Raw genomic sequence first — 15839 nt, forward strand, 5'->3', positions numbered from 1 at the left:
TGCTGAACTTTGCTCTGACTTGTTTTGGAGCCTGACCTCCCCTGTTGGGAGATGTCAACTTACCTCCTGATGTAAAGCTCATGTATTTCTGGTTGTTAACTGTTTCTTTCGAATCATAAAATTTGAGAACATCTAGAACAGCCTGTGGGTTCTTCTTCTGCTCCAGTTTTGTTATGTTGGAGGTCTGTAGTAGCCTGGCCCACTGCTCTGGAATGCCCTGTAGACATCGAGTGGAAACAAAGTGGGTTTAGAGTATTTAAAATCTGCAGCTTCACAGATCTTTACCAAGATCCCATGCTCGTTGTAAGATTACTTGCAGAAATTTTGATTGACACCTTACAATTAAAATTAGATGCAATCATTTCTTCTCTATCAAAAATCTAGCTAAAACCAGGACCCAACTTTAAAAAAAAAAGTAATGATTGTGAGAGGAAAAAAAAGGGCATGAAACTTCTCTGGAAATCAACTCTGCTCTTCCATGGAATAATGATTTAAGGCTTAAGCTTGTTTGCCTGGTGATTCACGGCAGACATAACAAGACGATTCTCTACTGGTGCACAACACAGTGTTTTTTAGGAGCTTTACACTGGGCTTTTCATGCTTAGGAATGCAAACACATTTTGCCGAAATGATCACTGCTGTCTGATTTAAAGGTAAACCCCACACTGATACAATTAATTTTCAGCATACCAGGGAACACTGCGGGGTAAAGAATCTGCCTTTCAGCTCTCAAAATCATAACACTGAGGTATACCACAGGTGCAAAGGATGTTTCTAGATTCTCTACTGCTAACATACAGAAACCAGGGATTCATAAAACAGGCTGAGAGTTCATCCAAAGCCTTGGATGAATTCTTGAACATCTTATGGGTGAGGTGGAATTTGAAAATTGATCCAATCACTGAAAGCCCCAGCTCTACACTGAAATTCTATTGATGAGAACTTGCTTCAGTTATCCAGGATAATTCCCTAGATTAAACAGCATGTCATTTCCCCCTTTACTGCACAGCTGACATTGAGCAGTGAATTGTAGGGTTCACTGAAGGAAAAACGTGCCACCCCAATCTACTTCCCTATAGCTTCTTCTCAAAAATTGTCCACAAAACAATGTGTGACATGGGCCTCCAAAGTTTAGGATTGATGAAAAAAAGTGGGAAAAGCCAAGCAACAAATCTACTGCACACACATCAACCTGCTGCTGCAGTGCTATGACATCTCAAAGAAGCATTTGGGGCCTGTGACGCACCTCTGGGAGCTTCCCTGGGCACATCTGTGAGCCATAGAGATCTGGCTGTAATGGACGTAAATAAAGAAAGAAAAGAAAGTTAAAACAGAATGTGGGAAAACTTAGAAGGTGGTAGGAGGAGGAAACCAATGGGCCAGAATGGGCAAGTCCCATCTAAAATGGGAGTTACGAGGTGGATACCAAATAGATCAGGTGGTAGACAGGCTACAGGAAGGCAGATTTAGGAGAACAGAAAAATCACAACCGTTCCAAAGTTTGGAAGCATCATTCCCCCTCCTCTCTCTTTTAAACAGTTTTTCTCTCCTCATAAAATACATTCCTGAGAATTAATGGCAATTGACTAGAAAAACTACATGTCATTTCCCTTGTCAATTTAAAATTAAAAAAAAAAGAAAAAGAAAAAGAAAAAAAAGAAGGATCTGGGCTTTTGCTGTTTGACTAGTTTTGAAGCCAGATTACCATTTTTGAATGCCTCTATAAAAGTTTTTTCCAAGCTTGGGCATTCTCCAGCCCTGAGATCACCATTTGACCAGTGAAGAGAGCAGATGGTCAAAGTCAGATTGTGAAATCTGGAAGGTTGTGCATTGCCACAACACAAACAATCTGCGTGTGTCAGACTGAAAATCAGGACAATTGTAAAGAAATGCTTGATTAGATTAGGAACGTGCAACTTCTTTGGATCTACAGCCACAACTTTTCCAACTTACTAATGTCATAATCTAGAAGCTTTAAAAGTTTGGTGGGTGACCACATTTTCTTCTAGGTTGGGGATGAGGAAATGGTTGCAAACATGCATGCCTTACAAAAAACACGCCCCAAAGGCCTGCTAACCACGCTGTCCTTCATTCAGAAAATCCAACTCCTTTTTCAAATAAAGGAACATAAAGCTCTAGCAACATGCTCCCACCCAACAGTTCCAACCAATTTTATTCTCTGCTTTAAAAGCCCTATTTCTTAGCAAATGTGGTTGCTCCAAGCACAGTGAAATGGAGATGTAATGTTTTTTTCACAATGGACAACACAGGTTGGTGCTCAAGCCTGAAAGCCAGAACTCAGGAGCCCATGCAACTGTGCATTAGGATGCATCTAACAGCAATCCAGGGATGCAGCTGGGGGCGATGGTTTGGTGTCAGAAAATGGCCCAATGCATTGCATATAACCAGGAGAGCAGGCACTATTGGCATGACAGCTGCAGTAATTCAAAACAAAAAACCCCCATATGTTTGCACATTGATTGGACACTCCCATGGCACTTCCAAACTTTTCAAAGAGGCAGACAGCGTGACCACTAGACAGTAGGAATATCAGAACATGGTACGGGCTAGTGGCAGTCCTTTTGCAGGACGTACTTACCATGTGACTACCCAGCTGATACACAGGTTCTATCCAGGTTGGGACAAACCAAACATGGCTAATGTACTGTGTAATGTGGTGCCTGCATCTGGGATTAGTTGGGACTAATATCTAGTTCTTAATGGTGCAAAAAATTCCCTTCCTTTGATTGATGTTGGACTCCACTGAGGACTACAGCATTAAGCCCTGTGCTGGCAAACTGCACATGGGAAGTCAACTGTCCTTTTGGTTAGTTTTGAATTGGTTACAGCTTTCTCAGACTGCAGCACTTCACTTCCACACTTCAGGAACAAGGGTAATTGCAAACCACCAGACATCTCACATCCACTGTTTCGAAAGGGAAAAAGGTATTTAAAAAGAAACTGTGCTATAGCAACAAAGCTAGACCTATTTAGCCATGTAGAATTGATTTGCTTTGTGTTGGTGACATCTGACAGCAAAAAACCTAAAAGGTCTCTGATGCTAGAGATTGTTTTGAAACACTGGTAGATAATAACAGCATTCAAAATGATCCAAATCTTGACCCCTGAAATACAGATAGCAAGTGCTTGTGCTTAGAACTGAAGTGTGTTAAGCCTGATGCCCCTCCTTTCTGTTCCAGCTGGCAGGGACATGAACTAACCAAGACCTTGATCACCAGTCAGATTATGAGAGAACATGAGTGTGACCCATTGTGTTTGCCTGGAGTCAGAAGGAAAAAGTCTCAAACACAGGATAGAAATAAAGGTAGAAGGCTGAAAGGAAGAACAGATAAAAAATAAGAACAGCTGAACCTCCAGTGGGAAGAGAAAGGAAAGTGGGAAAGTGAAGACAGACAAGAAGAAGTGATGCAAACACAAAAAGGAGAGAAACAAAAGCATAAAATAACATAATATGATATAAAGATAAGGAGAATGGCACTGAAGATTAACCTGAACAATAAAGTGGCAACAGGGAAAGAAAGAGAGGAAAAAAAGGAAAAATCAGGATAGACAGCAGGGAAAACACAATTTTAAAAGCTTTATGCAAAGCTTCTGATCAAAAATGACCACATCTGGGCTTTTTAAACATGCATTTAGTCAAGCCCTAGGGTTTGGCACAGAATAAATTTCAAAGTAAGATTTTATGACATCTATTTTAAAAATCCTAATTAACTAGTCCACTTATTTTAAATGTAGCTGTATTTCCTAATTACTAAGGATAATTCAATTTCACTACTCCTTTGAAGACATGCTGTAATTAAACGTGTCTTTTTTCTTCTACTGTTATTCCTATTGTTACAACTGCTACTGTAGGACACAAAGTTTCCAGCTTTCTGATACGTTTTTGTGAAACATAAGTAGCAATCAAAGTAGAAAATTACGAAGAAATCACATTTAGGGCTCAAATTCTGAAAATTAGCTATCCTTTGTCGAGGCAAATGAGTTGTCCCATCCTATTTGGTGTATGCAGCCAGTCAGCACTAGCACAGTTCACAATGGTGACTACTCAGTCTGACCACTCAGTTCATGGGGCACTACTGGTGGCAGCAGAGTTGCTAATGCTCCCTCTCACCTCCACAGCTTAAAAAAAAGGTAAGATCACTGCCATCTCAGCTTTAAGGAACAATGATTTCAGCACTCTACTAGTAATCAGAGAAAAAAATGCTCTGAAGCCCCCTGCACACTTCAAAGAGCTTCCATCAGATTCATTTTCCCCAACACTTTGTTGAGATTCGAGAAGCAAAAGCTGACAGCTGTTTTACTAATACATAAAGGCCAGAAACACTGATCACCTAGTGCATAAACATGTTTTGTAGGATACTAAACTAAAATGAATGGACTTGCACAGTGCTGCAGCTTTCTGAGTGCCTCCAAGGGTTACCTGCAGAGCAGCTGGACTTTGCACTTGAGGCTGGTTGTCCGCTAAAGCATGTGGGGGGGCTTTTTATACTTTCCCAAAGACACTGAATAACCAACCCTTTTAGCAGCTTGGGGGACTGATAAAAGCATACACCTACATTCTTCCTAATTTTCATTTCCCACAGACAGTCTGCTGACAATCCTTGGAGAAAAAAAAAAAAGGCAGCCTGAATCCCAAGTTAAACACTCCAAATCCTAAACCCAACAAATAAAAGTCTCTTTCTTCACAGCCTGGCTGCTGTGATCTGATGTTTCTGGCAATAGGACGTTATTTTACCATCAAGAAACTAGAAGTTCTGGTAAGCACAAAATACAGCAGTTACTTACTGTGAATTCTCCAGTGACGGCATCAAATCCCACATGAATGGTGTGTTCAAAGTCTGAAGGAAGAGAGATCTCAGGACGTTCCTTCTCTTTCTTCTTGTTGGCTGAAGGCAAAATGTTAAGCACTTATTTCCTGAACAGCTTTTCATTTAAAACTTTTAACAATCAGGTGTGCTCAAAATAGTGTTTTAAAAGTGGAAAACAAATCAATTAACATCCATCCAACTTGAGAAACAGACCTAGGTTATCATAATGCCAGCCTGTCAACTCCTGTTAGGGAAGGTCTACAAAGTGCTATTTTATTTTCTTTCAGCCAATGTGACTGCTGCCAAAGCAAGCCGTTCATGAAGTAGTCTTCTCAGGCTATCTCTAAACCAGTATGATTTCTATTTTCAGTTCTTTTTTTCATTGAGTTTTCATATCTAGAAACTAACTCCTATTTGACTTTGCAGGTTCCTGCAGAAGTAAATCACACAGGACACACCATGTGAATGGGTGTCTGTTCTCCAACATGGTTTGAGTCCATTTCAAAATCAGCCAAATCAGAGGAAAGGCTTTTTTAGATAACCATTCTTTTTCCTACAGGTTCTGTGAAAACCAGCAGCTCATGCAGTGACTCCTCTTCCAACTAGAAGGCTGAAACAGTAACTCTGTTGCAGGAAAGATAGAATCTGCCCAGCAACAGAATCCCATAAATGTCTTTGGAAAAACTCTGAACTCTCAATTAACTAAGACATATGATCATAAAATGCAGGCTTATTAGTCTCCAGATTTTTTTTCTTTTTAAATCACTCCACCAGTATTCCCGGAGTGTGGAGTATCTTAGTTAAGCAGGCAGACTTGAAAGTCAGTCAACCTGCATTTGCTTCTCATCTCCCTCCCTCTTTACAACCTTTTGAAAGTTGGGGATGCCCTGTGGTCATCTATCTCCTGCACTTCTGACTACTGACAAATGTTACTTCAGCCCAGTTTTATCGACCCTGATAAAGAATGAGTGGAATAAAGGCTGAGGGAAGCTGCCTTCACTTTCTTGCAGTGTTTTAATATTATGTTTGCCACCTCCATAGGTTCATCTAGGGGTTTCATCCAAGGCTGGACTCACTGTGTACCAGCAGCCCTCCCAGTCCAAGTTTGTCTTTGCTCAGGCAGTAGCTCCACGAGGCCTCTATTTGCATATTTCTTATTCTACCTTACAGCCTCCTTTAAGATAAAGATGCTCTGCTCTTTGTACTTACAGTATATTGGAATGCTTCTAATCCCTTCTCTGCGTTGCTGAATTTTTCCCCATTAAATAATTGTCACCTTTTGTCCGTGCTGCACACCATTATACATTGTTCACTGATGAAATATTTTCATTTAGCATTCAGTAAGATGACAGCAATATATAAAATACAAATGCAAAGGCTTTCCCCTTCTTTTACCACTAAGATGTTGTTGTTTAATTTTCAGGACAGACGTTGCCAGTTAGAAGATGTCATCTGTGTGTAGATAACAAAACTGGCTTCTTCTACCTCCTCATTTGCAAGCTAATGCAGCAAAAATTACATTTAAGGACTATCAAATTCAGTTTGAAGCAGCAGTCGAGTCTAGAAGTGAAATAAGGGATGATACAAAAATGTTCCATCAAAAGCAGCATTTGTTCATTCTATGATTCTCCTGCTGGAGGACAAGCGATCTAGCTCATTTGCTTCATGGACCTGTGATACAACACCTATTGTCCAAATGCTGATACACTATAAATGAATTACAGAATTAAACATCTCTTTATTATAACCTCACCTCTTCCCAGTGTAAAAACTTTGATGTTTCTGTCTGGGCTCTGCAAATCATATCATTTCTATTTCACACAAGCTGGCAAAATGATATGAAAAGACATGACTTCTTTGAAGCACCTGACTGAATGGATACAAGGGGTTTGTAATGAACATTCCTATTTGATTTTCTTGTAAATGGCCCTCACAATACACTCCTGCTGCACAGAGTTAGCCATGAGGGCCTCCACACCACCTCAGCACCTATGACAGGTTAAAATAGAGCAAGGAAAGACTGTTCTGTTTTCCACAGTCTGCATCACAATCATCACCAATCTGTTAAAAGGGCAGTTGTTTTGGAGAAAAATGTGACTCAGTTAAGTAGCAGCTTTTGTCAGAGAATGAGGAAGGGTTTGACCTCATGCTTATGCCTTCCTGTTTGCTCACCTCCTCCTCCTCAACTCACTTTGCTCTTTCCTCTATTACCTCTTCCTTCCACTGCCTCTGACATTTGTCCTCCCATCCTCCTCCCTAATCTGCTCCTTCTGTAGACTTGTCCTTTTTTTCTTCCTCCATTTTTCTTTACTCTGCTGGGTTTTTCTCCCTCCCCCTTTTCTTGTTTTTCTGTACAAGAGGTGACCAGATGCCTAAAGGCCAGACTCTGCTCCCCTCTGCAGCCGAGTCTGAAGAAGCTTCAATGGAAGTGGCATCATTCACCCAGGAACTCAACATGGACAGACATCTGAAAGGGGCATCTGAGCTGTGACCTCCTCCTGACTTCTTTAGGCTGAATGCTCTACAGTGCCCTCATGGAGTCCCCATTGGGCACACAGAAAGAATTTATTTCTCAGCAATCACAGGGGGTTTAATGAAAGAACAAGCCTGTATCAAACAACTGGAAGAACCAAGTAATTTCTGCTGAGGTAACACCTCTGCTGAATGAAGCACTACTGCTGTGACTCCACTGTGGCTCCCATCACCATGATGGTCTCTGAGGCAGGAAGACCAATTTCACAGCTCCAGCAGAACAGGTTCAGCTCCTTGTTCCACACAGATTGTCTGCATGACACTGGAAACTTATTTCAGTTGTCTGCCTTGGCTTCCTGTCCTCAGGAATGGTGGTATCTTAGCCCAGAGACGGGAGTGAGGAGCTATGCAAGGAACATAAGGGGTCAGGTGTTACAGGAAGGGGCAGCACACTACTGCCTAAATGATTTATTTCAACTGCAGATCCACAGAAGGGCTCCACAGAGCCATCAGTGGCTTGCCAAAACAAGGTTTTAAACACAAGTGCTCAAACGCTAACTGAAAATGCTGCACTCCAGCAGGGGAGGGACTGCAAAAGATTCCTGGTGCCCAGGCACAGCAGTCCTGACACACACCACAGCCTTGGAGAGAACACACTGTACCATATCCATCCTCACATCCCTCCTGTCTGGTGAGCAAATGAAAGACAACAAAGTTCCTGCAGGTTCAGACAGAAATACCCTACCATGGTGTTTTCTTCACATTCTAGTGACTTGCAGCAGTGATGAACTATGGATTTAACATTGTGATGCTGCAAAGCACTGTACTAGATAAGAGCAGACATATCCATCACCTACGGTTTTATAAGCAGGAGTCTCAAAAATGTGTCACAGAGCCTGTGAAGCACACACAGGCCAGCTGATACCCTGACCCACAAACCAACCCTGCAGTGAAACTACCTCAAGGGACTTGGCCAGTCAAGCTAAACTTCCTCCATTTATTATTTCACCCCAGAAAATTAAGCTATAAATCTTACCTGACTTTTCCTCACGGTCACATTTAAAATCGTGACACTTGTATGTTCCCTAAGATTGCTCTGACTGGTAGTTAATTACATTTTAATGTCACTGATCATTTCCAGGAGGGGTTGTTTCTGGGTCTCCCCTTCTCTGCATGCATTTTACACAGCATCTCCTCATCAAGAAATGCTTCCTCGGAACCATCCTGCTAGCACTTAGGGGAAGAAGTGACCCAAGTCTTTCCAGGAATTAAGCAAGCTGGGAGAAACCTTCATTTTGGCCTTTAAAAAGAATCAATTGAAAATTACTTTTGTTCCCAGAAGGAGACATTTGGGGGAACAATCTGCAGAGTGAACTGGCCAGGTCTGCCTAAGAAATGGGCCCATCCAGTTACAGTCCTCACATCAGAAAAGTCATCAGGATTGCCTGTGGCTGAGGGAAGGAATGGGACTGCCACTGTGCCTTCTACTGCCTGGGAGGACTTTTGAATGCCAGACTATCTCCAGCTGCTCCACACAACCTCATAAAGCCTCATGAATGAGGCAGCACAGGTAAGCTGGAGCTCCAAGGGAATGACCACAGTTGTATAGTTCTGAGCTCTCCTTGGAGGGACACTGAAGACAGAATCACTCCTGAAATCCAGCTGGACTTCATGCTGCCGACCACAACCTCCGAGTCCAGCATTTCAGCCAGTTTTCAGTCTATCTCACTGTACACTTACCTATACTGTACCTCACCAGTCTGTCTGTGAGGATACTGTGAGAAGCTCTGCTGAACACCTTACTAAAGCAGAAGTAACAACCACTGCTCTCCCTTCACCACCAAGCCTGTCACTTCAAGGTAAAAGGCTGTCAGTATAGTTCAGCATGAATTCCCCTCCACAAATCCATGCTGACTATTCCTGACCACATTCTTATCCTTCATTTGCATAGAAATGGTTTCCAGAAGGATTTTCTCTACCACCTGCCCAAGGACCAAGGTGAGACTGGCTGGCCTGCACTTCCCCAGATCGACATTTGCTTTGTTCCCATCATCAGGAACATCCCCCAGTGACCCCAACCCTCCAAAGATAATCAAGAGTGGCCTTGCAGTGACATCAGCCTTGCAGGTGCAGCCCATCAGTTCCCATGGCACTAGAAATAAAGATCCTTTCCCTTAAACCTGTAAATATGCCAACTCAAAACACACTCCTTTCCACAAATGCATTTCAAAGAATGCAAAGGAAATGCTGTTTGCTGCATGTTTAAAAGACTCTCTTGCTGCATCCACACCTAGCTGGTTATAAACCAAGCCATTCTGTATCCACTTTCACTGCAAAAGGAACAAGCAAGAAGAGCTTTGTTCCTGTTCTTGAAATGTAAGTGCATTAAAAAATCCCAAAGTGTCAGGCATATTGCCATGTCACTTCTACAAATATATTTTCACAAGGACACATCCTCATTTCTGTATTTACTGCTAATGCGAAGCAAAATCCAAAGAAAAGGATTCCCCAGTATAACTATAAAATTATTTTTAAAAGGTGAGTTTCACAATGTGTGCACATTTTAGCGTCTTTTCATAGACAAGAAAGTAGCTGACTGAACACCTCCTCCTCTTTTGAAATGTGTTTCTAGAGTAATTGGAACAGAAGGCTTTGGGACCATGGCCTGCAACTGAAACAGAAAGAAAAGTGGCAGAAAATAAACATGAAAATCAATGACCACCAGAAAGCCCAGAGAAAGAGCCCCCCATCTGCACTGCTGATACTTTACTTTTATCCCCTCCTCCTGGAAAGATGGAGCGCAGCCTGGCTTTCTTGTTCTTCTCCTCGGGGGCCATGGGAAGCGGTTTTGAGCTGTGGTTTAATGCTGAAGAATCGCGATTGTTGCTGTTCATTCTCAATGGTGGAGCTGGAGGTTTCTCTTCAATATCCAGACTATCGGACATCTTCAGCAGCCCTCACAGCCTCCTGCAAAGCACAACACAAAACATGCCTGTCAAGGGAGGATGCCAAGGCTGGTGGCTTGGGCAGGAAAGAGGGCAGGAAAAGCTTTCTAGTGGCATGAGAAAATCTCTCTGTTAGAAGTCTGCTCTGAATAAGGTTGCTGCTGGTTGCTGTAAATAAATTCAGTGGCTAATTCCTAAAAAGCAAGGTACTGCCATTAAAAAACAGTTTTTTCTATATCCCTGTTACAGATTTTTGCAGTTTTTATTTATAACTATTTCCCTGTAATTGTTTACAATCCAAATTTTCCTCTCAAACAGACTTCCAAAGTAAAAGTTAAATGACTTACTGAAACTACCTGGCATTGTAGTCAATCATTTTTTATTATGTAAGAAACAAGGTCCTCGCTGAGGGGATATGGGTAGCAAGCAACACTTCATAAAATTAACTGGCTTAAGACCCAAAAATAGAGTATAATTTCAGACAGATCAGAAATTATGTGGGCTATACTTTTTAAATGTTATGATTCTGTAGGCATCTTGTCTTCCATCCCCTAAATCAATGTAGCCCCTTTTACAGAAGGCGCATGCACATCACTGTGGATGTGTTCTGGATCTCTCCTCATGCTGATTCACAGGTAACACAAGCTATTGCCCTCATCAGCTACTCTCTTAAATTTAAAGGGAAGCAACTTGTTTTTCAGCTATGGAAGATGTAGAGTTTTTTTCCAGAAGTATGAACCAAACATGGTGACTGTCACACAGAGAGTCCTGAAGCGCCAGTGGTAACAGCAGCTGCTCTTCCTTTGGTCAAGAGGTTTGCCATGGTTGAGAGGTTTTGGGGTTGCAGGGTTGGTCTTGGGTTGCTTTGGTTTTTTTATTAGAATGGAGATTAACATTTTCAACAACCACATTTATTTTGATATAACTGTAATTTTGCCAGATTTACGGGTGGTACATTAATAGGAAAAAATTGCCTTAACTGATGTTACCTTACGAGTAAAAGCTAAATGACCAACTGAAACATTTAGAGATGTTCACTTCAGACTCTTTTTCATGACATGGGTATTTTAGCCTTTGTTACCATTTTTAAATTACCACACATAAAATGATCACTTTTTAAAATTACTTGACTTACATTTTTAATTTCATCTAAATTAAATCCCAAAAAGCCAGATTTGAGATTCAAAGCACCAGTCCAGTGAAAAGAACAACAAATGAAATATACCACCACACCTCTAGTTTGCATCTGTCCCAAATATCTAGATCTCCATCCCAAGGTCACACAGCTGAAAACTCTAGCAACAGCTGGGTCCCAGTCCTCTCCCTAGTACAGACAGCATGGAGCAGTGATCCTGGAGATCCTGATTCACAAACACACACCTGAAGCTGCTACTAACTCCAGCTGCTCACTTCCATCAGGGGAGCAGTTTGAATGAGCACCTTCACAGCTGCCTTCAACTGGTTTGTGTTAAATTAGTGACCTGACCTTCTCCAGCATCTTCTCCCTGCAGCAAATTAAGGAGACTTCAAACAATTGCTCTGCTGGTAGATCAATGTGGTGTTCACCATCCAAAGAGGATGTCTATCATAGGCTGTGTCAACTGCCAGACCTCCCCTACACCATGGGGTAGGAGGGCTCAGCTCCACCTGTAACTGCAGGTAACACTGAACCACAGGCAGCCATTGACCAGGTGATGTTCTCTAGAGCTTTGCCTTCAGGCCTAAAAGCATGGAAAAAATCACACACTTGTAACTAATGGAGTCACGTCTTGGAGGCAGCTGTCAGAGAGAAAGATGTGTCTGTCATTTGGACCACACCATCTGGGAAAGCACAAGTGATCCTTCAGAAAAACCATGGTCCCCAGCATGTGTCTGGTTGCCAAGAGAAGGTTCTGCTCACACAGTCCCACTGTCCAGGTAGAGACGTGCTCTGGTGATGGAGGAACACAGCCCACCCTCCTGTAGAAGCACATACACAGGCAGTAAAGTGCTTTGTATCACCCAGAAACAGCAGTAATTGTGCCCACACCAGAGCTTGTGCCAGTGTAATTTTCAAGTACAGACTAGCCTGCTTACCTAGAGAACTAAATGCTTTTGTAGACTGAGGTCAAACAGTTCATATTACTAATCTTTGTGATTTCCATCCTGAAATGCAGAAGGTTTTCTAATAAGGAAGCAGGGTGGGCAGGAGCCAGTAATGAAAACTACTGTACAGTACCAAGGAGATCATGCTCTGTTTGTTATCCTGGTGAAGGGAAGGTCTGTGATGCCCAGGTTTCTGTGCAGAGTTCCTAGCTTATGAAGCCCAGCAGAGACATCTGGACACAGCTCCCTGTTCCTCCAGCAATTCTCAAAGACCAGGAGCTTATGCAAGCAAGGCTTTTATTTTCTCTTTAAGCCACCTACAAATAGTTTTCCAGTGCCAAATACAGCCTTCCGTCCCAGGATGATCAGTGTGAAGATGACCACAGGATCACCACGGCACGTTTTCAGCTTGTTATCAAAAGCAAGGCAGTTATGCTGAGGAGTCCATTATAAGCCAGAGTTTCAGTTGTGCCTCAGAATGGGACAACTGTACCTGTCACTGCATCTATTTGTAAACAGTGCCAGTCTGCTGAAATAGGTCCTCCCATGGGATCTCATCCCACAAAGAATACTATTAACGGTTCCTGGCCCAATTTGCCCATGATGTAATTATTTCCAAGATTTTGAAAGGAACACTATATTTTGTTCAGAGCTGTTTCAGGCTCAGTTTCAAGAACTGTACAAAGCTCTTTTATTCACTTCTAAACCAGAAAAAAAAAAAAGGCGGGGGAAGATAGCCTGGAAGGTTTAACGGTTGATATTAACTTTCTAAAGCTGGTCTAAATCAAGACTAAAGCAAACCACAAAGTAATACACACCAAGAAACTTAAAATTTATGGTTTTCCTGATCAGAGGAATCTATCTGCTCTTCCATTCATTCTAATTTAGAGATTTTTCATGTATCACTGCATCATGACAAAAGAACATTCACTATCACATAAGACTTCATATTTTAAGAGTTTTGTACTGATTTACTCCAACCCAAACTTAGAGAAAACTTATAATGAATGCAGGGGCAATAAGATATATTCAGCTGGGAAAACTCTCAGGTTTACATTGCAGAGAAATGTCAGCTCAAGTTATACTCTATTCTGGGGCCAGGTTTTCCTGTCATTATAACAATTCCTTGGTCCTGCTGTATCTACTTCTGACTAATTCCATCAAATCACACTTTCCATCTACTGGAAATTATATGGCATATCCATATATTCAGTCAATCAAATTCTGGTTTTATTTCTCTCTTTTCTTTGTTATGTCTCTCTTTTCTTTTTTCTATTTCAATTTTTTTCCTTGCTTGGGAGTTTGGGGTGTGGAGTTTTTTTGGTAGGTTTGTGCTGGTTTGTAGGCTGAAATAACACAGCTACCAAAGCACTTGACCATACCCACCAGGGCCATGAGAACCACCCAGGCTGTCAGCAGGGACAGCTTGTAGAGAGGCCAGCTGGTGCTCACCAAGAGAATGGAGTGCACAATCAACAGCATTTTCCTCATCTCAGCCATTAGGTGCAACCAAGACAGTGCTCGTAATCTTTTAAAAAGAAATTTGTAAGATAATCACACTTGTGCAACAAAGAGGACAGGTGACCAACAACTACCAACTTCCAGACAAAAATCTTGTCACTGCCCATCAGCTTTAAGGAAGCATTTAAAGAGACAGACTGTTGTGCCAAAATACAACAGTGTATTTGAGTGTGTTAGCTAGAGCTTCCCAGCCAAATGGCAAAAGCTAAAATTAAATTCTCAGACAGGTCAGTTGCTTCTAGGTAACTATTACAGGATTATAGAAGATGACCCAACATCCATTTCCTTCCTCCTTACCTCTTCCAATCAACAGTTTTGTTAAGTGAGAAGACAAACATTGACGTTAAATACACGGCATTCAGCTTCTCTGTGACTCAATTCCCCTTTTGCAAAAGCTTGTCTTGTAATATTTCTGCATCTAGTCCTTGCCAAGATAGGGAGGAGAGGAAGGAACATATCTGAAGCACTCAAATGTCTTCAAAACATAATATACACACAAAAGATCTGTTAAATTCAGTTCAAGTTCAGAGCAGAATCTCATGCTGGGCCTTGATCTCAGTAAGCTCTTCACCCCTGTGTATCTGGGGAACACTGTGGATAGATCTTGAATAGCTTTCTTGGGCTAGCCCTGCTATTTCAAAGTCTGCATCCTTCAAACATGACTGGTTCCAATTAAAACTCACAAACAGTATCCTGTTTGCAGAGACACTGGTGTTCATTTCCAAGGCCTCAGACATACCACTGCAGTTTGTGATGCAGCAAAACTGTCTCCAAGATCACTTGACTGGAAGGAACCATGCCAATTTTCAGGCAGTAGCTTTGCAAATGTAACTTGAAGATCCAAGGCTCACTCTTTGTTTATAAATATACTTCCTGCAAAAATAGATTTATTACTTAGTTGTATGTGCCAAATTTTGCTCCCATTGACACTTATCCATTTGCAAAAATCAATTGTGATGTAACTGAGAAGGATTCTCTCTAGAGAGAGTACTGAGACATTCTGTTCAGGTATTTACAGAGTATTTTCCAGCCCAGTTCAGACCTGTATCTGCTCTCCTACATCTGCAAGTTTACTTGCAGTTTTCTTACAGCTCCTTTAAAGAGCAGACAGTGAGCTGGACAGAACAGATACAGTCATGATTTCACTAATTTTGTGGAAGATGTTTGCTGTCTTCTCTGTAAAACTTGGATAAGTGAGAATACAATATTGAGGCCTTTTTGCTAAAAATGGCCATATTCAGCATCAGCTGAAGTGAAGACAACCCTGTCTGGGTACTCAGGGTCCATAACACCCCCAGGGCAGTCTGTGCTCAGCTGCTTCCACCTTCAGGTGCCTGCAGACTGTGTGCAGGTGTGTGGGGCTGGCTCTGCAGGCAGGGCAGACACAGCCAGTGTGCCCTCTGGAGTGAAGACATCTTTTCTATCACTTCCCCCACATGCACATGGTGCAAAACAGCCACTGTATCCCTTCTTTAAACAGCCCTGAAGAAAAGGCTGCATTGACACAAACTACAGAAGGAATTATAACCCTAGAAACAACAAGAACGCTTCCCTTTCATACAACTGTTTCAAAGCACAATACAAACATTTGCCAATTAAACTTCCCCATTCCCCTCACAGCCAGGTAAACATGCTCTGAGCTGAACAAATTATTCAAACTGAGTAATTTCTTTGATGAATGTACTCTCTGTTCCTGTTTGCAAACACCCTGTAAGCAGCTTATGATTTCCTCCAATGTATTCATTTATTCAGAAGTTATCCTCTGTACTTGCTACAAGCAACTTTTGGCCTCTGAACCAGCTGTTCATAAGAAGCTCTCTGTGTAGAGGGCATATTTTGAATTCAGGTTGTATCCCAGTAAAACTACCTTGGTCGCAAGTACTTGAAATGGAAACATCCATTCTGAGATGGGATAAACAAACTTCTGTTAGGAATTGCAGCATTAGGAGTTTTACATAGTGACTTACTAATATTGGTTTAAAATTCC

General features: G+C 41.7%; 1 protein-coding gene across 4 annotated transcripts in view; it reads right to left on the reverse strand.

Moving 5' to 3' along the window:
* Positions 1 to 15839, reverse strand: part of PAK3 (p21 (RAC1) activated kinase 3) — a 128303-nt gene that overhangs the window by 27870 nt on the left and 84594 nt on the right. For all 4 annotated transcript variants that reach the window (XR_008433410.1, XM_053955652.1, XM_053955654.1 and 1 more), the window contains 3 exons: positions 10072 to 10268; positions 4807 to 4907; positions 64 to 217 (listed from right to left, as the gene is read on the reverse strand). Coding sequence is in view for 3 of the 4 variants with exons in the window: in XM_053955652.1 (XP_053811627.1) it covers positions 64 to 217; positions 4807 to 4907; positions 10072 to 10246 (430 nt within the window). In the remaining variant the exon portion in view is untranslated. The remainder of the gene's footprint in view (positions 1 to 63; positions 218 to 4806; positions 4908 to 10071; positions 10269 to 15839) is intronic.

This window comes from Vidua chalybeata, chromosome 14 (assembly GCF_026979565.1).
Source record: "Vidua chalybeata isolate OUT-0048 chromosome 14, bVidCha1 merged haplotype, whole genome shotgun sequence".
Classification (NCBI taxonomy): Eukaryota; Metazoa; Chordata; class Aves; order Passeriformes; family Viduidae; genus Vidua; species Vidua chalybeata.